This window comes from Erpetoichthys calabaricus, chromosome 14, assembly GCF_900747795.2.
Source record: "Erpetoichthys calabaricus chromosome 14, fErpCal1.3, whole genome shotgun sequence".
NCBI classification, from domain to species: Eukaryota; Metazoa; Chordata; class Cladistia; order Polypteriformes; family Polypteridae; genus Erpetoichthys; species Erpetoichthys calabaricus.
In genome coordinates, this window is record NC_041407.2 from 30,030,845 (window position 1) to 30,054,845 (window position 24,001).

At 39.6% G+C, this 24,001-nt stretch overlaps 1 protein-coding gene across 2 annotated transcripts in view; it reads left to right on the forward strand.

The window, feature by feature from the left end:
- The window catches only part of LOC114665051 (regulator of G-protein signaling 9-like), a 200,797-nt gene that overhangs the window by 118,391 nt on the left and 58,405 nt on the right, over positions 1 to 24,001 (forward strand). For both annotated transcript variants that reach the window (XM_028819421.2, XM_028819422.2), the window contains exon 10: positions 16,773 to 16,802. In XM_028819421.2, coding sequence (XP_028675254.2) covers positions 16,773 to 16,802 — 30 coding nt within the window. The remainder of the gene's footprint in view (positions 1 to 16,772; positions 16,803 to 24,001) is intronic.

The window sequence follows — 24,001 nt, forward strand, 5'->3', positions numbered from 1 at the left end:
TTATGAACTGACGTTTTCTTAGAAAAAACCTGAAGAGAAATAAAGTGCAGAATTCTAAACGGAAACATCTCCTGCAGTGCTGCTTAGGTAGGAAGATGTATGAATGTGCATTCAAGAGGTTCTAAAGTCCACTGGGGACCATTCTGGAAGCGTCACAGGTTTTTTAATAGTCTATCCCCACTCTCCCAGAAATTAAAGTGCTAAAGTAGGTGGTACACGCAAATACTTTATTTAATCTGTAACGGGAACCCCCACCATCTCTCTCCACACCAGTAGGAAAAGAGATACAAGAAGAATAATCTCTACATATAAATATCTACTAATGTCAGAGCATACATTGATGAATTTTAGAATAGTTGTTAAAAAATGAACAAATGTCAAAGAGTCCCTTTTCATTGTGTTAAACTCTATATGTTTTGTGTTGAGTGCCTTGGACCTAACTGTGACTACCACCTGCACTTCAGAACAGGTTGGCCACCTGAAGCTAAGGATGTTTAAGCGCGGCCAGTTCTTGAATGAGAAACCATCTAGAAAAAGCTTGGGTTGCTGCTGGAAAAGGTGTTGTTGAGGCCATCAGGGGGTGTTTACCCTTTGGTTTCTGTATGGACCCCAATGTCCAATTGCAGTGACAGGCGCTGTATGTAAAACTCAGGCCTGACACCATGTAGACATAAGAGATCCATGGATATTTTTTAAAAACAGTAGGATGTTTTCAAATGTTCATGGCTAAATTACCCATCACTGCTTGGTCATTCTGCCCACCTAATGATCTTCTGACCAGTAGGGAACCATTGCAGCACCCCAGATCCTAGACACGACCTCACCAACACAAGTCCCGGTTTAAATAAAATGTATATACAGAAATACTTTTCTGTACAGACTTCTAGTTAAAAATAATAAATTCTTCCTCCATCTCTTACTTTCTCTTTTATTTTCCTCCAACTCCTCCTATGTGGGCATTGTCCGTCCCCCATTCCCGACTCCAACTCTTTCTGGTCAAACGAAGTTCCTGAAACTAGATACTGTGAATACGGGCAGCTCTCTCTGGTCATGTCCCAGGAAGCACGGCAGGTGTCTGTGTGGGAATCCTACCCCAGGGAATCTGCCATTTAGTGTACTGGGTGAGAAAATACTGGTATATTGTTGTTTCCCCTGGTTAATCCACTGTATTGGCCTCCCAGCCTGGAAAAGATCCCTGTTCCATCCTGGCTGGAATGGCAGTCCAAGCGTGCCGGCCATTATAAGCCTCAGTCCCTTATTGGCTAACTCTCTCTCTCTCTTTCTTATCCTTTCTTCACCTAATATGTAATATGTGGTGAGTGTACAGGTACAAGAATGGTTGCCCTTGAATCATCCAGGCTACATGGTGGCTGATGTTGTTCCCAGCTGTCTATGTAAAGTACATTAAGTAGGTTAGGAAAGTGCTGTATAAATGCAATTAACGATTATTATTAAGAGAGCTCCTTCTTTCTTTATTGGTTAGTTTTCCCTATTTGGGTTCCCAGGTTCCTTTTGCTCACTTTCTTTCATGTCTCTCCTGCTATTAAACATGGAGGTCACCCTTTCTTTGAAAAGGTTATATTTTTTCTCAGTAACACCAGAAATATCTCGAGACAAAGGCCAGGTGGCAGTATTAATGACAAGTAGGGTTTCACTGATTACCTTATCCACAAAAATACTGTAGGATTTTATCCCAAATTCCATCTGATCTAAAATTGTAACAAAATTGTTAGGCTGCAAGTAGTAGATATAAGCACAAAGTCTCAAAAAAATCCCAAAAATGCCCTATAGAGAGGTAAAATACTGTGAATCCCTGGCTAATTACAAAGACGGCAATGAAGAAACTTTATAAATAAAAAGATTTATTTTAACAAAAGGGTCTGTTACAACAAAAATAAGCTCCTGGGAATACAAAGGCAAAGAAAGCAATGCCTTCAAAATATGCAATCCCAAAAACGATCAAAGTCCCAATACAAAATCCAAAGAGTGGTCAAAAAAACAGAGTAAATGTCACAAAAACTCAGAAATACACAATAATCAAAACATAGATACAGGAGGATTCACGAGTGCATTCACAATGAACCACAAGGGCCTGTGGGTTCCCTCGGCCTTTACAGGGTGGAGGGCAGTCCCTTGATGGTGATTGACAGGTGGATCTGCCATTGGAAAAGATGTGTGGACTTTAAAAAGCTAAATAATCAACAATTTTTACATAAAAACATACCCAAAAGAACCCTAGTTGAAACTTGACAAGAATGGCATACAAGTTTAAACCACTTCTAGGTAAGGGATTTTGCATTCTTTCACTATTACTGATTTCATTCTGTTACTGTATTTTCTCAAAGGAAGTAAACATCTGGAAGGTTGCTGGTTCAAATCCCATTACTGCCAGAAGAGATCCTACACCATTGGGCCTTTGAGCATGGCCCTTAACCTGAAAATTGCTCCAGGGGTGCTGTACACTGGCTGACCCTGCGTTCTGACCCCCAAAGGTCATTTGAACAGACACTTCCCCTCGGGGATTAATAAAGTATGCCATGATCATCATCAGTAAGCCTAATAAATGTTGTAGTAAAAAGCTGGAAAAACAGCTGCCAACAGTCAAATGAATGAATCACATCAGAGCCACAGGAGGGTGCAATGCCAATGTCATGGTGGGAGAATTTCACCCCAAATTAACTTCAGATTTATTGGCCTGATGGAGATTTTAACTTTGGGTTTTATGAAGAATAATATGACCATCATGGACTACCTTATTTATCTTACCAGGTGGACATTCTAAATATATTCACTGTACATTATATGTTCAGTAACCAAAAATTATGCTAAAAAATGTAATATTCAATCATTATTATTTCGGGGCCAAATGAATTAGTGAATACCAAGATTATTCAGAATACTTTAATTTATTCAAACTGTTTAAAGCTTCTTTTGTAACAGCACACTTTTCAAATCAAATTTATCACATCATCTTTGTGTGAAGTTTGCAATATTTGTTGTTGTGAGATTTACTTCTGTTTCAGTATAAGGGGGAAACATTAGCTGGCTGGTAACACTTGTGGAAGAATAATATTTAATGAGCAAGTCAATTCATTCAGTTGTCAATTGTCACAAACTCCTGATGCTTTAATTTTCCAAAATGTCTTCCTTTGTTTTTAATTCGTCTCAGTTTTAAGGCTGCTTTTGTGAGGTCAGACTTATAAATTGAAGATTAATCCAATGTTTCTGAAGTCCTTTTGCTCTTTAATTTTCAAGATGCTTCACATAACTGAGTTTCTTATTGCTTATGCCCATACGCTAATCCAGAATTAGAAGCCAACCTGGACTGACGTTAACTACAGTATTCAATCCAAAGTGGAGACAATGTTTCATATGCCTGTATACCACTCAAAGATGTGTTGTATGTTTCTTCAGTGCGTTTGTCACAATTTAGTTATTATACTAATGGACAAACATCCAGCAATCAACACAAATTTTGTTTGCTTATTTGTGTTCTGAAATAAAATATGCTGGTTTAGCAGCCCTACTAACTGGCTGTGATTATTTAATAACATATAACAAAGTATATTCCATTAAATTCCGTTAACACATTACAGATTGTATCATCAGAGTGGTGTGACTCATGCTGCAAAGTTTTATAAGCTGAACCACACAAATGTCAAGCCAAACGGTTTGGGCATTTGGGCCTGGTTTTTGGTAGTTTTCCTTCTCTTTTGATATTTTTGGTTTTGCCTGCTGGGTTAAATCTCAACTGCAACCATGTTACCTTCAACAACAATAAATAATATATCCAAATATGTTAAGGACAAAGACATTAAACAGATATGCAATAATTAAAACATTAATACTAAACACAAAGGTGAATTGAATATGATAAAGATGAAAGTATGAAATGTAAAGAAAATACTGTATATGATTCCTCTTTATTGTACATTTCTTGATTTGTTAGTTTAAGCACATGTACAGAGAAGTTCAGACATTTCTGTTGACCATTTTTTATCTTCTTTTTTGGACTTATTAAAATCTGTGGTTTACTTCATTCCACACTTTAAATGACACCAACAAATAGCACTTTAATAATGGATTGAAAACTGTAATGGTTTTAAGTCCAAAACTATAAAACATTATGAAAACCACAGAGATTGCATTGTGTGTAAGTGTGCAGAGGAGAGATTCAGGGAATATTGGGAGAAAGATGCTAAGGATAGAGCTGCCAGGAAAGAGGAAAAGAGGAAGGACTAATAGAAGGTTTATGGATGTGGTGAGAGAGGACATGCAGGTGATGGAGGTGACAGAGCAAGATGATGAGGACAGAAAGATATGGAAGAAGATGATCCACTGTGGTAACCCCTAACAGGAGCAGCTGAAAGAAGAAGAAGAACTAAATGATTACAATTTTTAAACAGAAAGTAGAAGTCAAGAAACAAAAGAATAAAACAACCAAATTCAAACAGGAGGAAAAGCAGTGTGAGAAGATGAGATGGGATAAGAGATTCAATTGGAATACTAAAGAAATTAAAGAAAAGAATAAAACAGACAAATTCAAACAGGAGCTGCGACCCTCACCAGGAAAAGCAATTTGATAAGTTGAGATGAGATGAAATGAGATGAGAGATTCAATCGGGAACAGTAAAGAAACAAAATGTCTGCAGCTTGCTGAGGCAAGTGACGCTCTTAAGTGGTCTTTTCAAGTAACTGCGGCCCCAGTGACAGCAGCACAAGTCCTCATGTGAGGTCTCATGCCCACAGATATATAACTAGAATTGAGGTTAAGGGACTTAGAAAAATAAAAAAAATACAATATTAAATGTAAACAAGGTAAATGTAAGAGATTAGTGGAAAATGAAAAAATTTAAACAATTACAAGGCACTGCTGTGATTTAAACCAAAACTGTCCGCTGAGAAAGTTTAGCCCAAAAATCAAATCTGACACATCCACACTCTAAGTTACATTCTGTATGTGGGTGTTATGAAGCTATTCTCATTTGGTGGCACACAATAGATGGCTCATTCCCAAAAAAAAATCTCCCAAATATCCAGTTAGCTTTATCACAATTACTAACCCATGTGTTTCCCTCAAGTGTTTTTAGTTCTACCAGGGCTCTGGTGTCTGCTATAAGACTGATGGCCACAGATAAGGCGGACGTCTAAGATTCTTCTCAATCTCTTACTAATGAGTCTTTATCATAAAATTTTGAACTGGTATCATTAAACTTGTATCTCTTTAATGACAAGAACAGTTGTTTTGATACACTGTAGTGCAAAATCGTCTCTAGGTGGTTCATCAGCTTCAAATAACTGCCAACAAGAGAACAGAAAGATATTAAGAGAAATGATTTGATTAAACCGACGAGGGTAGAGAGATGAGTGAACATACAGTAACAAAAAAAAAAAAAAATCAAAATAATAACACTTGCTGTCCTACAAGGCCTTCTTATATACATTGTTTCCTGGATTCCCTGATTGGTGGTGGCTCACCAATTTTGGTACCAAAACACGTGTGAGTTATGTCCTACACTTTCTGTCTGTCAGAGACATTAATACTAAACCTCATGGGATCCACCTGCTAGAGTATGAAGGTCCTAAACAACATTTTTAAAAATGGCATACCCAGTATGTATGACATATAATATCATAAGTACAAAATCATATATTTGCTTTATTTTGTTCAGCTATGTGGTTCAGGTTTTCATCCAAAAGTCTGTTGAACTAAAAAGCTGTCAAACACTATTGCAGTACTCCTTTGTGAACCAGTAGGGGGTGTGCAGCATCCCAAATCCCAAAAACAAACACACTACACAAGTCCCAGGTTCAGTTAAAACAAGTCTGTTAACCAAACCTTACAACAAGTTTCTTATCTTCACTCTCTCTCTGTTATTCCTCCTCTCCTGCCAGGTGAGTGTTGTCCAGCTCCTCTTGTGACTCCGATTCACCTGGATGATATTGAACAGCTTTCTTTATCTTGGGCCCGGAGTACTTCCGGTGCTATGGCATACCCGGATTGGTTGAGTGGAAGTCCCCAAGAGTACAGATCAAAAACCCTTACAGCACCCTCTGGCAGCATCCCTGGGACCCAACAAGGCTGTCCCATGGGACTACAGTTCCCAGCATGCCTTGCGTATGTCCATACATGTAGCACCCCGACCAGTTGTCTCTCCTGTTCCTTCTATGAGACTGGCCTCCCGGGCCAGGTATTGTTCTTTCATCTAAACTTGCTGTGACACCAGCATACCCAGTTCCAAACTGGTGACTTCTGCCATCATCTGGGCTAACAAGCTGTCTTTCTTCTTGAGATTCTGATGGGCTGGACTCTTGTCCAGGGAAGAACCTTGCCCGATTCCAGCCTGACCAGGTGCACAACCGTTACACCTTTTATTTACAGATGTGCCTTAGGAAAGAGGTCAGGTATGCATGGACATGGACAATTCAATCCATGTGAACAGATTCACTGATTACAGTGTTACCAAAACAACTGTGATGAGGGCAAGTAGAAAGCCGTATTTGGAGCACACAGGTACAGCCAACATGGGTTTCTGTAACAGCAGAAAACTTTGTGGCCTGAAGACGAACAGAACCCTTGTGTATAGTCATGACTGCCTGGCCCTTTTTATAGGTGATCTCAGAACTGAGTAAGCAAGAAAAAACCTGTGCACTGATTTAGTAAAAAGGGCCTTCACCAGCACACTACTATAGTAAGACCAGCAAATAAAGTAAAGTTCAACCTGTGGACGTTGCTCTGTACACATAAACTAAACATTTAACAGAGAAATTACATTCCCATGATTTCATATCATATGCTTTGTGGTTTATTTAAGACCAGTGCTTGTCATCTGTGGGGATACACATTAAAACACAGAGTTATGAACAGAGTTAAGCGTAAAAATCGTTCATGTCTTGGATTGCTATTAAGTGCTGTGGAAGTTCTCACTGATCCACAGACCCTTTAGATGATCAAACAGCCCAGAGATGTCTGCACAGAATGTCTTCTTCTAGATTTGGATGCACCACTGCTCCTTATTAGTAGGTTGTTTGTTCCACCAAGATTATCTACTTATTTAAGTTGTCCTAGTATCTTATTCAGATACTTGATAAAAATTCTCAGCATTTCCGCACCAAGCGCATGACTCAGTAGTTTGTGCCAGATTGCCACGTCACTTTCTGAGAAGAAGTGCTTACTTGGTTTTCTCTTGAATGTACTTCACAGCATCCTCATGGATCAGTTTAATCAGTTTTGACATCTAGGTTGAGGTCTACACTTCTCTGCTCATGACAAAAAAAAAGTTGTCATTAGGACATGCCCTTTAATCCACAAAGCACTTGGTTTGTTGTTTTTTGTGATATAGACAACAATCTGCACAGATAGTGACCATGCTGGGATGTCTGCCTAGAGTACTCCTCCATCACTTCATGTTAACCACACACATTCTGTCCTCACAGCTTTTCATTTTTCACCCTCCCCTTTGCCATTACATTAAACTGTGGACACAACTGAAATCATCCATTGCCAGAACACATTCTGTCTGAAGCTTTGCCGCACCCAACACATGACAAACCAGCTGGATTGGGACCCGAGTGCAGTGGTTCACATCTCAGCACTATACAGCAGATAAATAGATATGTGGTCAGTTTAACTGACCATAGCCCCTTTGAAAGGTAAATTTGCTTCAGGGACGTATTAATATTATTAATACTAATACTATTGAGGAAAGTGTATCTCCCTTTTAACCACATTTCCTTAAGATTCTCCTGGTCATATCTACTCACAACAATTCCTAGACATACATTATCACAGCAGCAATGGACAGAACAGCAGTCATACACAGGATCCACTTATGCACACAAGACTAAACTGGGAATCGCTAGTTACCCTAACCTAAACATCACTGGAATATTTGAGGCAACTGTAGCACCGGAAGGCAAACCCACACAGATACAAGGGGCACATGCATACAAAATCAGCCAGCCACTGTGTATGCAGGTCAAACCTATGACACTATATCTTTGGGGCAGCAGCCTTTCACTGCACCACCCTTTATCGTTTTATGTTGGATTTAAAAATTAACTAGCTGTGTTATCCATCTAAGATGAATCTAAGTAATCAACACAGACTTCAGCATTAAAGTCTGCAGTGCACCATGCAATGCATATGTCTCTGTTATATGCTATTTGGTGCTAATGTTTGTGGTGCACCATATGTTGGAATGAAAGATGCAATAGGTGGTGCACTGCAAATGTTAACACTGAATACATCCAACAGACAACAACTGCCAGATGTGCAGAAATCAGCTTATCCACCTTAACAAAGGGCAAGTGCTTGTGTGTGTCTATGCATCTGTGTGTCTGTCCAGGTGCTAGTGTTAAGAAGAAAAATAAAAAATAAGCATAACATGTAAAAGAAAGGATAAAAAATCAAAAATGATAATAAAAATACCAATTCTTCTTCCCATTTCTGTGTTTGGTCAATGTGCTTGATCAACCTTCTCTATACAGTTCGGTCCTGCACCTCCTTCCCCAGTCAAGCCCTTTACCATCAGATCTTCTTTTATTTTATTCATCCACCTCCTCTTTGGCTTCTTTCTCTTTCTCTTCCCTTGGACTTCCATTCCCATCACTCTTTTGCCTACATATTCATTGTCTCTCCTCATTACATGTCCATACCACTTCAATCTACTTTCATGTACTTTCTCAGATATCTCTCCTACTTTTGTTGTACCTGTGATTGTCTCATTTCTTACTGTGTCCATTTTATGTAACTCCATACAACCATCTCAACATTAATTTCTCTTACATTTACCAAGTAAGGGTCTAACAATAGAAAAGTTAGTCTTATTTGCTTATTCTGCTGTCCGATATAATACTCTATAGAGAGTAGCAGAGTGTTAGCGACTTTCTTGCACCTTCTTGGCCCAATTGAATGAGGTTTATAACTGTAATGCTAATGACTAATAACTTCACATGGAGGGTGATGGATGAGTAAATCAACGTTTATGTCACGCAACCAAAGCTCTCACATGACTAGGCTAATGTAATAGTGCCATCCGACACATTTTCCCAGCAGAACACTTTAACAATAAGAATGGAGAGTTTGACGAGTGACGATGAGAAGAAAGCTCAGAAAACAGGCAGCTCTTTCCAAAGAGATTAAGGTCGGGTGAGTATCATTATACCAGAGCAAATAGACAACGCATCCATCAAATAAAAAACACGGGCTTTGATTACTTAGATTTCAACCCGTCTTATTTAGAAAAACACTGGGTGAACCATGTGCCCACTGCTTCCTATTCTCTATTGGGTGTTTTATTTTGCCACCCACCATCCAGTTTTTTTAATCTTTTTAGAATTGCGAGGTGTGAGAGAAAAGAGATGACATAACAATGATAAAGATTTGGGGTACCAGAGCCAAAGACTAACACACAATAATTGCAGAGACGTCTTTTCAAATGTGAGTTCAGGATAGAACTGATAAAGATGGTGGAGGTTTCAGTTTTCAATCCTTCCAGCAGGAAGAGTCAGGTTCAGGTGGATGGACACCAGAAGCAATGTCAGAGATGTTATCGCCATCAATCATCCGGTCTGCGGTGGGAGAAAGAGAAAAAGCCATTAGGACACAGCGCCAACTCTCGGAGCCGTGATAGAATTGCAGTCACTAGAGCCCTTCAGCTGTTCCCTTCACATATACATGTGACAGAGGATTACTTTTAAACTTTTATTGCTTTTTTGCTCTAACTAGAAACAAATACTAACATTTTGTCTTGTCTTTTTGGCCATGGATTGACCAATAAAGGAAAATCTTCATCGTTTTGTGTGCTATTTTCACTGTGAAAAGAGCAGCCACACCGACAATGAGATAATAAGCAGTGACATGATACATCTGGGTTGGTCGGTGCCACTTTGGGAGGGAGCAGTAAGGAGAGTGCGGTGGACTTGTCATGAGGTCCTTTTCATTCTTGAAGATGACTCATCACGCCTGTAGTGTAGCCTTCACAAACGGCAAAAGATAATTACAGTAGGTTACAAAAATGTAATTACCATGGAAACCAGACAGCCATAAAATCTTATGTTACTGATGATGATGATGTATTTCTTTGACTGTTTTTGTTAACTTACTCTCAAGTAGCAAAAACATGGAGCACTACATGACATTTTAAAATTTCTGTCAGAAGTGATTTAAAAATAGATAGAAACAAATACCCAAGCATAAAATAACGGTGATACCTATTAGAGCACATACTGTGGATCGCGCTTTGATCCAACCCATTTCTTAATTACAAGCCTTTTCTATTGATTTATTAAATGCGTAGTTTAATTCAGCATTCTCCCTCCTGTACATTTGATCAATTTGCTGTCAGAAATTCCATCCAACTCATATTTTATGGATTTGGGAAAATCTTGGGTGGACGGGAATCCCTTAGTCCTTGACCTTTTTTTGTTGTTTAGTTAAAGTATTTAATTAAAGGCAGACACATAATGGTAAAGACTCCCATACGGGAAATTACAACAATTTAGCTAATTAACTGTTGTCTCCCTTGTTATTTGCCACTCAAGGTTAATGGCTTTGTCAAGTAAGTGAGTTAAAAAATGAGGTAAAAAAGTGAGAGTGTTGCTGCAGCGTCTTTCCAAATAATAATATTGATTTCCAGGCCGAGCAGGCAAAGTTAAACCAGAGGTTCAGTTAAAACCAGATGTACATGAAATCAAAAAATTGAAGTCAATGCTGAAGGCCTGTTGAATAATATATATTTTATTAAGCACTATGCTATACTGAATGTTTTACGTTGTATTTTTTGTTGTTCTGCGATTCTATTGTGTGTACTGCATTCTGCATGTGGGACCCCAGACCACAGACACAAATTCACCCACAGAGTGAAAGACTCAAATCATGGGATTTTTATTACATAATGGCACCTTTCACATGTTCTTTCTTCAAAGTGCAAACTGATCTCTGGCACAAGCTTAGTAATCTCCCCCTACAGTCCTCTTCCACCCGACTCCAGCTCACCTGGATGAGGTCAAGCAGCTTCTTTTATGTCGGAGCCAGGAGTACTTCTGGTGCCACAGCAGTGAATGGCAGCACTTCTGAGTCACATGGAAGCCCTGTATAAACAGGGAGATTTTCTCCCTAAATCTTCCTGGAGTTCCCTTTGTGGCACCCAAGAACACTGACAGGCTTGTCCTGCAGGATTATGAATCCAATGGAGTATCCAACCTGGGACCATGCTAGAGAAGCACTGCCAACTATCGTACTGACAGTCTCCACCCAGTCCATCCATTAATCTTTCACTGTGACTGGATTAATAGTCAAGAACCATCCCAGCCAGTGGCATGCAAACGTTTTGGCCCCTTGTCACTGTATAGTGTCCATCCATTATGGTTTTCTGTCCAGGCCAGGAATCAACCCTCATCCCAATCATTACAACTGTAAGTCAGTTTGCTTTACCAAGGGCAAGTGTAAATAAGAGTTATTTTCAGTCTGTGGCATACAGCAAAAATCCTAAACAAGAATTTTAATTATAGTAGCAAAAGAAAAAGTACATGACACGTGATGAATTACACTGGAAAGAGTTTAGAAAAGTAAAAGCGATGAGCTGATACTCATTATGAGAGCCGTAAACAGCATGGCTGTTGAATTATCAGTACAATAACATCAGTGGTCTCAGAACCTCCAAGAAAGATTTCACCTTCTGCAGATCTTTTGTTATATAGTGCCTTTCATCGTAAAAGTAACCACGAATGAGCTCACAGTCCACCACTGGGGACTGAATTTCAATGTCCCTACAAAGAATTGGACGCCCATCTATCCCAGCATGTGTGATCTTCTGCAGCCTAGGAAGCCGGCTGTGTCACAGTGACAGCCTCGCTCTTAGAATGCTAAATAGATAGATAGATAGATAGATAGATAGATAGATAGATAGATAGATAGATAGATAGATAGATAGATAGATAGATAGATAGATAGATAGATAGATAGATACTTTATTAATCCCAATGGGAAATTCAGAATGTTATTAAATGCAATATTGTTAAATAAAATAAATAATGTAATACCCAAAATCCAAAGTGTCAAAATACTAAGTGAGACACAGCTGAGAATAAGGCAGAGAGGGAATCTAAGTGATGTTACTCACTTTGTGGGTGATGGACACCATTCTTGAGTTTCTTTGATTTCTTGAATATTTGGAAGTAAAGGTTCAGAATGAGAAGCAGGCTGTGGAATGGACTGAAAGAAAAAGAACGAAGCAGCACCCTGTATGAGGGACGAGTCAGGCTTGTTTCCTATGCTCTGTTCAGTTTAATCACAATCATCAGCACAAGCTGAACAGCCATTTTCTTGGTTACCCAAGAAATATTTCAGAATCAAAATTGGAATATCTTTATTATCATTGTAACAAATACAACGAAATTAGGTGCAGTCCCTGCGGTGTCAAAATATAAATAAAATATAATTAAAAAAAAGATAAAGGATAAGAAGAAATAAGGTAGAACACAAACATTCAACATAAGACCTTAATTGCACATGAACACTATTGCACAAGATGTCATCTATTGCACTGCTGCATTGGAGGGGATTAGGTGGCATTCAGTACCCTAATAGCAACAGGGTAGAAACTGTTATTCAGTCTATTACTTTTTGTTTTGATGCTCCTATATCTTTTGCCTGATGGCAACAGTTGGAACATGTCATGAGCAGGGTGTGAGGAGTTTTTTAAGATATTTTCTGCTTTCTTGACGCAGCGAGAGCTGTGCAGTTCATCCAGAGAAGGTAAAGAGCAGCTGATGATCTGCTGGGCAGTCTTTATGATCTGCTGAAGTGTTTTCCTCTGCGCTGTTCTGCAGCTGGAAAACCACACGCAGAGGCAGTAGCACAGGATACTCTCGGCAGAACAGCGATAGAAGGACAGCAGCAGTTTTTGGGGGATGTTATTTTTCCTGAGGACTCTCAGGAAATAAAGTCTCTGCTGTGCCTTCTTCACCAGCTCAGCTGTGTTCACACCCCAGGACAGGTCTTCCATGATGTGGACTCCCCTCTTGATGGTCCTGGGCATCCTTTGGTTTGAGACCCATTCTTTTCTTATCACCTGTCTCCACCTCTAACCGCATCTTCATTTGGTCTCCCTCTTTGCCTCATTTCCTCCACCTTCATCTCGGTGTACCTCTTCAACCTTTCACTCCACATGTGCCAACTGCCATAGTCTGTTTCTTCTCAGCACACACCAAGTCTTTCTCTTAAATTGGCATTTGTCTTCCTCTCACTCTGTGACTCTCCACACATCCATCTGATCATTCTCATCTGTCCATTTTCACATTATGTTCCACTTTCAGTGGCCATGTCTCGCTCCCATAGAGCATACAACTTCAGACAGCTCTTCATACCTTTTCTTTTTTGTACCAACCTCCAACAAAGTGGGTACATGGTAAATCACACTGGGAAGAGCCTACAAAAATAGGTTCTCAGCACCTTTTCCACATGCCCTGCACAGCCATGTACCCATCTCTTCTCACCTCTGGCCAGCAGTCAGCTTGGTGTTTCCTGAATTTACCTTTAGGGCTTTTGTTTCCAAACTAGCTTTCCATCTCTGTGTCTCTTTAAGCCATCAAAATAAGATCATTGGCATACTCCTGTATGTCCTACTCAGGTCACCACACTAACCTGCCCTCTATGGGTGACCGGGCCTTTCGCTGTAAAGCACCCAGACTTTAGAATGACCTTCCTGAATTAATGAGATCAGCTGACTCCATTCATTCTTTTAAAAAACAACTTAAAAGCCATCTGTTCAGGAAGGCGTTTAACTTAACCTGACACTCTGACCCTTCTTTCAGTTTATTTCTCTATCCAGAAGCTCAGGATAATTTGTGTGTGTGTTATATCACAAATGATGTGATTTTCTAGGCTTTTCTTTTAGTACTGAAGTTAGTATTTTACTTTGGTTTATTGGCGTTTATTCTATTTAATGCCTTTGTATATCCTATATCTGTTTTAATATTCTATTCAGTAAACATCTGTATCCAATGTTACATATAACTGCCGTTTCTTTTTGAGACTCTGTGAAGCACCTTGAGCATGGGAAAGGCACTATATAAATAAAATGCATAATTAATATTATTGTTATCTTAGTACTTAAGGAGAGACAATTAGACCTACTAAATTACAACTTTAGGAGTCTGTTGTTGATTTCTAGACTGATTACTGTATGTGAGGACTCCCCATATGAGGTCAGCGGAACACTGCCACCTCTCGTTCTGGGGGATGACTGTCCATTAATTAATTATTCCACCTTAATTGGATATAAATTTAAGATCTTCACGGCTGGGTTGGTCCTCCATTCCTGCACTCCTTCATTACAGGCTCCTGGCGAGGTAGTGACATTTCCTTGAACCCAGATGGAATGCCAGTCCACCCTCTTCTATACTATCTATCTATCTATCTATCTATCTATCTATCTATCTATCTATCTATCTATCTATCTATCTATCTATCTATCTATCATATAGTGCCTTTCATATCTATCTATCTATCTATCTATCTATCTATCTATCTATCTATCTATCTATCTATCTATCTATCTATCTATCTATCTATCTATCTATCTATCTATCTATCTATCTATCATATAGTGCCTTTCATATCTATCTATCTATCTATCTATCTATCTATCTATCTATCTATCTATCTATCTATCTATCTATCTATCTATCTATCTATCTATCTATCTATCTATCTATCTATTGCTACTTTGATACAAGCCATATCTTTTCCAAAATATGTTACTAAGAGCTAAGTTAAGATGCTGTGTGCTGCTGTGTGACATGGAGGATCACTCAAGGTGACTGGGCCTAACACCTCAGTGGACACAAGTCTGTGAATTAAGGGGATGGAGGAGAGAGGCAAAGTAATGGGGCACAGTCTAGTGTTTGTTAGTGGACCTGCTGATGTACTTATCGTCTGTTTCTCTCTCTTTTCTCTCTTTCAGCTCTCATTCCTCCTCTTTTGATTGCCATTTCAAGCCTCCTTGCAACTTTCTATCCATTCAGATGGGTGGTTAGAGCGGGTTTCTCTGTATGTGTATTGATTTCAGTTGACAGTCTTTGTTGTGCTCTTTATTGTAACACACCTAATAAAAAAGGAGGGATTAAGTAACCAGAAGCAAAATGTGCAGAAACGTTTAAGAAACATAATGCTGCATAAATGAATAAGATAAGGAAATGGCCAGCCTTCTGTTTGTCAAGCCCACTTTCATGTTGCAGGGCTGCAAGAGCATATGCCAGCAGCTTCAGGTATCCTGAAGAAATGTCAGGGCACTGATGCCAACTCAAGCCTGCCAGGACACTTTAAGGTCACGGATTCAACTGTCAGGCATGCATTTGGGATGCGCAATGAAGCCATGGGGAGAACATGGCAACACCACACAGAAAGGGCCAGGGGTCGAGCTTATGTCTCTGTGTCTGTGACTGACTAGATAGTCAGCACCCATATAAAGCAATAAACATTTCAGTACAGTTATGTGAAATCTGATTTACAAGAGAAGATTTATCTAAGAACGACTGCTCTGCTACTAAAGTAGATTCTGGCTAACCACAGCTCTGTAATGGATAAAGCACGTTCAAAAAATGGATGATTGGCTTCCAAGAAAAATAAAAACAGGACAGTGCAGTCTGAGGGAGGGAGTGTGGAGTAAACTGGCATTTGTGTAGACTGATATGATGTCTTGTAATATTGGAAGAGTATTTGGACCAGTTAAGTCAGAACTGGACAGTGAGAAAGTTGCAGTTGCCATGCTGTTCTTGGAGCACTTGCCATGCAGCCATCTTGGCAAGGGATGTGGTTAGCTGCACCCGGCTGACATCTTGGCTGATATGACAGAATATCTGGTGTGCACTCAGGCCCATCTAGACCAGTCATGTTTAATAGTATAGCCATCATACCATTAATGACATATGTAGATATTCCTAAAATGGCACATGAATATCTTGTTAACTTTTCCATTTCTTGTGCTCATGAAGGCTGCTGCATTTTGAATATATATAAATGTTTATGGAGTCATTATTGTGATGGGTACCAAGTAAACTGAAATTCTTCCTTGCATGTTCTAATCAGCCTGCAAGGTGTTTTATGTGTTACCGGAGTAGTATGTTCAGTTGGCATGTCTGATTCATAATATAGATCCCTTGCACAGGCACAAAGCTTAACAATTATTGCTTTATTTTTATTTTATGTACTGTATTTCCCTCATTTTTATTCAATAGATAAAGCTTCTGCACATTTATTCCGTAACAACAGCAGAGTTCTAAAACAGAGAGCAGTGTCTTTTGAGCTCTGGGTGCCCATCCTATCCGGGATTTCTCCCTGAAGTTCAGAGTTAGAGGGGCTCCTGTTCAGCTGCAGGCCGTTGTACATGCACTTTGAACCCCTCAGCATGAATCAATGGAGTTGTGTGAAGTGCAAATCAGCCGACTGCCACAACTGATTCTCGATGTTTCCCTACCGACTGGTACAGGGAGCTGTTTTGATGTTACGCACTGGCACTAGTGAGCCTGCATATGGCATCATTTTTAACAAAACGGCATCAGCATCTGAGTAACGGGTAGACAATTTAAAAGCAAAACAGCACAGGGATGTTGAGGATCTCAGGAGTGCTAAGCTGTGTCTGTAGTGCTTGCTGTGCTTGCTTCTTGCTGTCTTGTCAGTTCCGTCTGTGTGCTTGTTCTCCTTTTAATGTTATGTGTTATAATAAACAGTGTTGTGCTGATGGTGTCATTTCATTTTTTTTCCCCAGAAAAAGAGCTCTGATTTCTACAGAAGAGAGGTAAGAAAAACTGCATGAATGCAGACATTTGTTATTAATATCATTTTTTGTTTTATTCCAGTTCTCGTAATGCACAACTATTTTTAGGCTGTATAAAAAAACACATTCTCTGTATAAATTTGTTTTAATGGCATTTTGACATTTTTGAAGGTTTTAGATATCAGAAAATCTCCTTGTATGATTATTAGTGATGTGCAAACCCAGTTGAATTTGCTTTGCCTTGAGTTTGGTGAAATTGCAGAAATGCTCGAGAACTCATTGAGGTCAATGGGGAAGGAGAATCTGAACTGGTTTTTGGGTGGATTATAATAATTTGATGGTCAGTTAAGCATCCCTGACAGCTACGAAACATCTGCCAGCTATGCCGGACGGATTATTGTGGTTAAAAACAAGCAGTGAGGCAGCAGTGGCTACAACGCGCCTCCCTGAAATAAAATTAAAATTAAAATTTCAGAAACGTACAGTATAATTTCTTGCAAGCCTTGTCACACAGGATACATGAATCTACTATGGTTTTCCCCCCTACGGATTCAATAGCAGGTGCCCACCTCTCACAAATTGAAAAGTACAGTTTGTATTTGTCTTTGTTTGTTGTGTTCCCGGTGCTTTTGCTCATTCTCTGCCACTGCTACCAAATTAATGGAACACTAAACCACATGGATTCTTCACCCCTTCTTTTTTAAATCAACTGTGCAGCATTCTGGATAAAACAATTAAATGATCAGGGTTATATATTACATACAGGTCATATACAAGTCCATACAAACAGACACAAACAGACTGACACGTTCCAGTGTCCTTCTATGTGTGCATTTGGTGTAAATGTATTTGCAAGTTGTCCACTAATTTTTAGCCCATAACTAGAATCAGTGTTTTATACTTGAGGGGTCTGTCCCATCCAACATTGCCTGCTACAGCACTGTGATGTCACACTAGCCTTGCAAATCATCATGGGCCGCTGGGAAAAAAAAATAAGCCATCCACACAGCAAATTTCCAAAACAAATATTCAGTAAATAAGATCACCAGCCAACACAGCATATTCACCATGAAAACTCTTCGGTGAACATATATGCCATTTTTTTGTCTGTGGAATAAATAAGCCTCCCATCCTCCCACCTTGGCTCTAATAGTTGGCATTACCCCCTCAAGTAAGCATTTCCTGTAACCAACTATCAGTCTTTGTTGTCAACTGAGAGAACATTTTTCCCACTCCTCCATGTAGAATTCTTTCAACTGTGTGATGTTTGAGGGGTGTATTGTGTGCATAGCCAGTCAACCCCCCCACATACCAAAACCAAAGTGGGATTCAGATCTGGGCTTGGACTTGGCCATTTCAGAACTCTCCATTTCTTTCTCTTTGGCCATTCCTTGGTGGATTTGATGACACATTTAGGGTCATTGTCATGTTGAAAGGTCCACTTATGGTTGAGCTCCAATTTTGGTCTCATATTATCCTCAAGAACTTCTGGTACAAAGAAGAATTCATAGTGGATCTATGATGGTGAGCTGCCCAGGCCCTGATGCAACAAAGCAGCCCTTAACCTTTCCAGAACCATTTGTTACTGTAGGTGTTATTCTCTTCTGGTCAAATGCTTTCTTTGGTTTTCTCCAAATAAGTCTTCTGGCACAGTGAACATCTAACTCTTATATTTGGCTTATCTGTCCAGAGCACATAATTCCAAAAGTCCTGATCTTTGTCTAATTGTTCATGAACAAACTTTAGAATTGCCCTGATGTTCATTCTAGACAGCAATGGTTTCCTCCCAAGTAGATCTAATTTGTGCAGCCTCTTTTTAATGGTAGACCTAGGCACTGTGACATCAGCAATGGCAGGAGCTACCTGTAGGTCCTGAAGAAATTCAGAGAGACTTCTTTCAGCATCTTGTATTCTGCTCTAGAGCTGAACTTGCCAGGTCAGCTTGGCCTGGACAAGTTGGCAATCATTTAAAATTTCCAGTTCTCCAAAGTGGAATGTTTCATTTCTAATTGCTTAAATCCTTGCCAAATTTAAAGTCATGCTTCACCATGGACCTCTGATCAAAAGGACTTGATTGCACACTGCTTGTGGATTTAGGAGCTGTAAAGCTTTAGCCATTTTTAGTTTAAACGCATTTGGAAATTAGAGTTTAATAGGAATATAAAAATTCATCCACAATAAATTGTTACTTATTATGCTTCTTATAGCTACAAGGTCTCCAACTCCCTTCCTGGAGTACTACGGCGGCTGCAGGTTTTCATTCTTAACCTTTTCCTTATTAGAGACCAGTTTTTGCTGCTAATTAACTCCTTTTACTTTCATTTTAATTGTCTTGTTTTTGAAGACTCAGTCCAATGAATCAATCTTTTTTTTCTTAAATGGCACCTAAACAGAAATTAAACATGAAGTGAGCCAATAGATGACCAGCTAAGTCAGGATCACAAAATCCAACCAGTTTCTTAATTAGAAGCTAATTCCTGTTGTTAATCAAACCCGTTATTTAATTCCATGGCTTGTTGTTGTTCTCATTGTGCCACAGCAGACATTTCCAAAACTTTTGATTTCCATTTTTCTAAGAGCATGTGTTCTGTGGATGCAAGCAGATCAACATTACTGTGTGACCAAGGAGTAGACCGAGGGTGACAAAAACTAGCAGAGTCTCCTTCTATCATTTGTTCATAAAACTGGACTGAAATTACATGCTGCAGAAATAACAAAACAGAAAAAGCTCCAATCTTCTCTGGCATCAACTTATTACAGTACTGATCCATCTCAGAAGGCTCTGTCTGTGATTAACTGACCTGCTTCTCCAGACACCTGCATTTAAGTCAGCTAGGGTGGAAGGGGCGTGGCTAACTTGGGGCATGGTAGGAGGGGCTAGGTCTTGTCACCTGTGATTTTCTCCAAGCTGGGAGAGGAGAAAGAGAAGACCTGGTTAGCGACATGGCCCTCTCTTGTCTTAGTATGGTAGTGCTTACCTCAACATGAGTGACAACAAAGACCTTAACCTTTCTTTATTTTCACATACACTTTGATTGACAATGTGTCTCATTATTATTTGGCTGCTATTTAAAGAAAGTAGAAATAATGAAGGGGTTTGAGTCTTAAATAGCAGGTCAATTAAAACTATGATAAAAGAGTTAATTAGCAGCAAATACTAATTAAGTATTAAGTACTAATTAATTAATGGTCACTAATTAGGAGAAGAGTTAAAATGAAAACCTGCAGCTACGGTAGCACTCCAGGACTGGAGTTGGAGACCCCTAGAGCTCATATTATATTGTAAAACGTCTATGGAGGGGCTAGTGGACCAGGAGGCATGGGTCACATAAACTTTGCTTTGCCTGCTCAAAAGGACCATGGGGTGGATTTGTCTCTTCTCTTTTATCAATGGATCACACCTGCCATTTAAATTCATAAGAAAATGAAACACTGTGAAAACCTGATTTGATATATTTAGGTTTGGATTTATGTGCATATATTGTGTGATGTTATGCATTTTATTCAGCTGTACTATAATTATAAATCTGTGTAGTGCTCTGATTTTACCTAATCCCAGAAGCAAGATGGAATATTATATTCCACTTCTTTTCCAATTACTTTGATTTCACAGCTTGAACTGTTTACTAGAGTCATCTCAACTTTGGCTTGCTTGTGATCGCTGCTGTCATGCACAGACCTTCACTCAGATGTCAGATAGTGTGAACCAGAGGCAGTGGCGTAGCAAGGTCTGGTGGCACCCGGTGCAGAGTTTAAACTTGTCACCCCCATGTCCACCAAAATATAAAATGAAATTTATTGAGAAAGCAATTTTTTTATTCAATTGGTTAAGTAAAGAGGGCATAATGTTAATTATTTTGTAAACAATTTTTTATGAATAAAAAAAAAAGCAAAATGCCTTTTTATTAATACGCCAGTTTAATGTACAATATAAGAAACCTTTTTTCATAGTGATAGTACCTAGTGGGCGGCACGGTGGCGCAGTGGGTAGTGCTGCTGCCTCGCAGTTGGGAGACCTGGGGACCTGGGTTCAATTCCCGGGTCCTCCCTGCGTGGAGTTTGCATGTTCTCCCCGTGTCTGCGTGGGTTTCCTCCGGGCGCTCCGGTTTCCTCCCACAGTCCAAAGACATGCAGGTTAGGTGGATTGGCAATTCTAAATTGGCCCTAGTGTGTGCTTGGTGTGTGGGTGTGTTTGTGTGTGTCCTGCGGTGGGTTGGCACCCTGCCCAGGATTGGTTCCTGCCTTGTGCCCTGTGTTGGCTGGGATTGGCTCCAGCAGACCCCCGTGACCCTGTGTTCGGATTCAGCGGGTTGGAAAATGGATGGATGGATAGTACCTAGTGCATAACTTTATTATTATTTTAATACAATTTAATGAAAACTCAGTTGTTTACAAGTTTCGTTCTCTAGGCTCTAATCCAACAAACTGTACTTTAACACGATACTTAGAATCTCTTCTTTCTAACTTTTTGTCCTGCAAATTTTGAAATTGCGTCATCAAAATCGATACCTTCAGCTACACTATTTTCAATTGACAAAATGGCTAAGCTCGAGAGTTGTGCTTGGTTCATAGTGGATCTGAGATAATTCTTAATTAGTTTGAGTTTCGAAAAACTCCTCTCACATGATGCAACAGAAACACATAAAGTTCAGAAAAATCTTAATGCTAAAGTGAGATTGGGAACAGAGTCTAAAAGTTCAAATTCAACCACAAACTCTAAGAATCTTAAGGAAGTCCAACCAAGAGACTCTTCTTTTGGAACTTTGGCGGCTTTTAGAGATCTTCTTAGGCGTGGATTTTCTATAAAAAAAAAAAATTACACCGAATCTCCAATTAACCAGAATTGTGACACATGATTTTGTTGTGTGTCCCGGCTCGTATATATAGGGGCCTTAAGATAGTGGGATGGGGAGGGAGATATTGTCCGTTTGCTCGTAGAACGATCCTAAAGTAAACTTGTTTACTTTATGGCCGGTTCTAGAGCGGACAATACCTACCTACCCCACTGTCTAAAATATTTCGCGCCGACTATATTATTATGATGTTCGGGTTAAAAATATCATCTTGTTACACAGAACGACTTGGGGCGATGATATATTTGTGGCAGCGATGAGACAATGAGTCACAGATCGGTTGTTTGTTTACTTGAGCACCAGCACAGTTCAAAAGAAACGAGACAGAACACCCCCTCCCCCCACGCACCACACAATAATACTAAATCATTACAGTATCACATCGTTCACCCGCAATTTCCTGCAATTAGGGATTGTTAAAGCCCATGTAAATTATTTGACATGTTATTTTACGTAACGAAAAGGCGCATTAATACAAAACCGGCAATTTTTTGTCACCCCCTCATAGCTGGTACCCGGTGCGGGCCGCACCCACCGCACCCGCCTTCCTACGCCACTGACAAGAGGGAGTCTGTGGCTTTCACTTTGTACTCTAAACCTTAATTTCTGGACCTCATTTGTTGCTAAGTGTTTTAAAAGTTCTTACATGCAAGTGTCCTAACTCCTACAATGGGTCTCTCATCTTGTTCTGTATTTTTAATCCCTGAGCCCAATCAAACAGCCTTCTGTTTCTGATCCTGGCAGTGAGATTTCAAAGTGACATTGGAATCATTCTTCTTTTACACTACACATGCATCTGGATGAACCAGCTATCAAAGTTCTAACACTTATAAAATGCGGCTTTCAACTTCATAGCCTTACCATTGAACTGTTTGGTTAACCCGTTCTTTGAATTGGAAACCTTATTTAATTCTCATAACAATAAGCATGTTATTTATGAAAAGGGTTTTGGCTATCTTAAAAAAATGTTTTAATAAAATGTGTCCATTTGTCCATATAAAGATTTGAGTGATTTTGAGTGTGAAATTACACACATGTTATAAAACCTGGCACATGCACATTTCTATGTAATTTACCCTTTATAAATTGCAATCTTGTAAAATGTGCATTCATGAATGTGCCTCAAACCCCACCCAGTTTCATCCTGACACAACAATATATGGAGGATGCTAATCAACCTCATACATATGCAAGCACGATGCTGCAGATCTTCATTGGCTGGTAGTGCAGCCACATCACATGTTCAAGTAGTGCGAGGCAGAATTCCTCTCTTCTAAATTAGAGGCACCCAAAGAACTTTGGTGGTCCCAACAAGCACAGATATGTTGAATGGTAACGTGTTACTGCTGCCGTAAATGGCAACAAAGTGGATCGCTAGTCACTGGGAAGGAAGTGTGTGCACATAACACGCATCTACACTCTCTGATTTTGATCTGTGAGTGGCATCTTGTGCTAATAATGACACAGATACATCAAAAAGGTTTGGGGCAGCCACCCATATATTATGCCCTGGCTGCAAAAGGTTAATATTATGAGTTGTGTTCAGGCTGAAGTCCAAAACAGAACTGACTTTAGTTTGGAAAAATGGCGGCTTTAAAGGCCATGTCCGGAAGTGATGTCATCTGGCCTGGAACCAGAAGTGTTGTGATTGAAACTGGAAGTGACGTCAGCCGGAGTACCGGTACTAGAAATGGTGTCTTCGGTACCAGAAGTGACGTCATCAATATCCCCCGGTACCAATTCCAAAACAGAACTGACTTTAGTTTGGAAAAATGGCGGCTTTAAAGGCCATAACCGGAAGTGGCGTCCTCTGAACCAGAACCGGAAGTAATGTCATTGTGGCCGGAAGTGACATCATCAATGTCCCCTCCAAAACCCCACAACCGGTACTGGAAACTGACATCATCAGTGGAGTCGGTACCAGAAGTGTCGTCATCAGTGGCATCGGTAACAGAAGTGACGTCATCAGTGGTGCCAACACCTAGTGTGATTTCCTAAGGTTAGTCTGCAGAGGATGGAGAGAGGAAGTTAGTGCAGCTCGTATTACTATTATTTATGCCCTCTAGCTGCCTCCCATGTGCATGTGTGTGACAATCTCTAATTGGAAATGCCTTTGCATGTGGCATTATGCCAGAGTAGTCTTGACGATTGTCAGTCCTATCTTGGCATTACAGATGACTTACATGTTAATACAATGTAACTGCTTGTGGGTAACCAAACCAGTGAAAGCTATGTTGTCACTTAAGGATTAAATTAGAAGGCTAAATGTTCATAATATTAGAATAGGGACATGTATATACCTACATTTACACCTGCAATGTCCATTTTCCTGTTAAGATATAATGTGCTAGAAAGTAGTGTTTATAA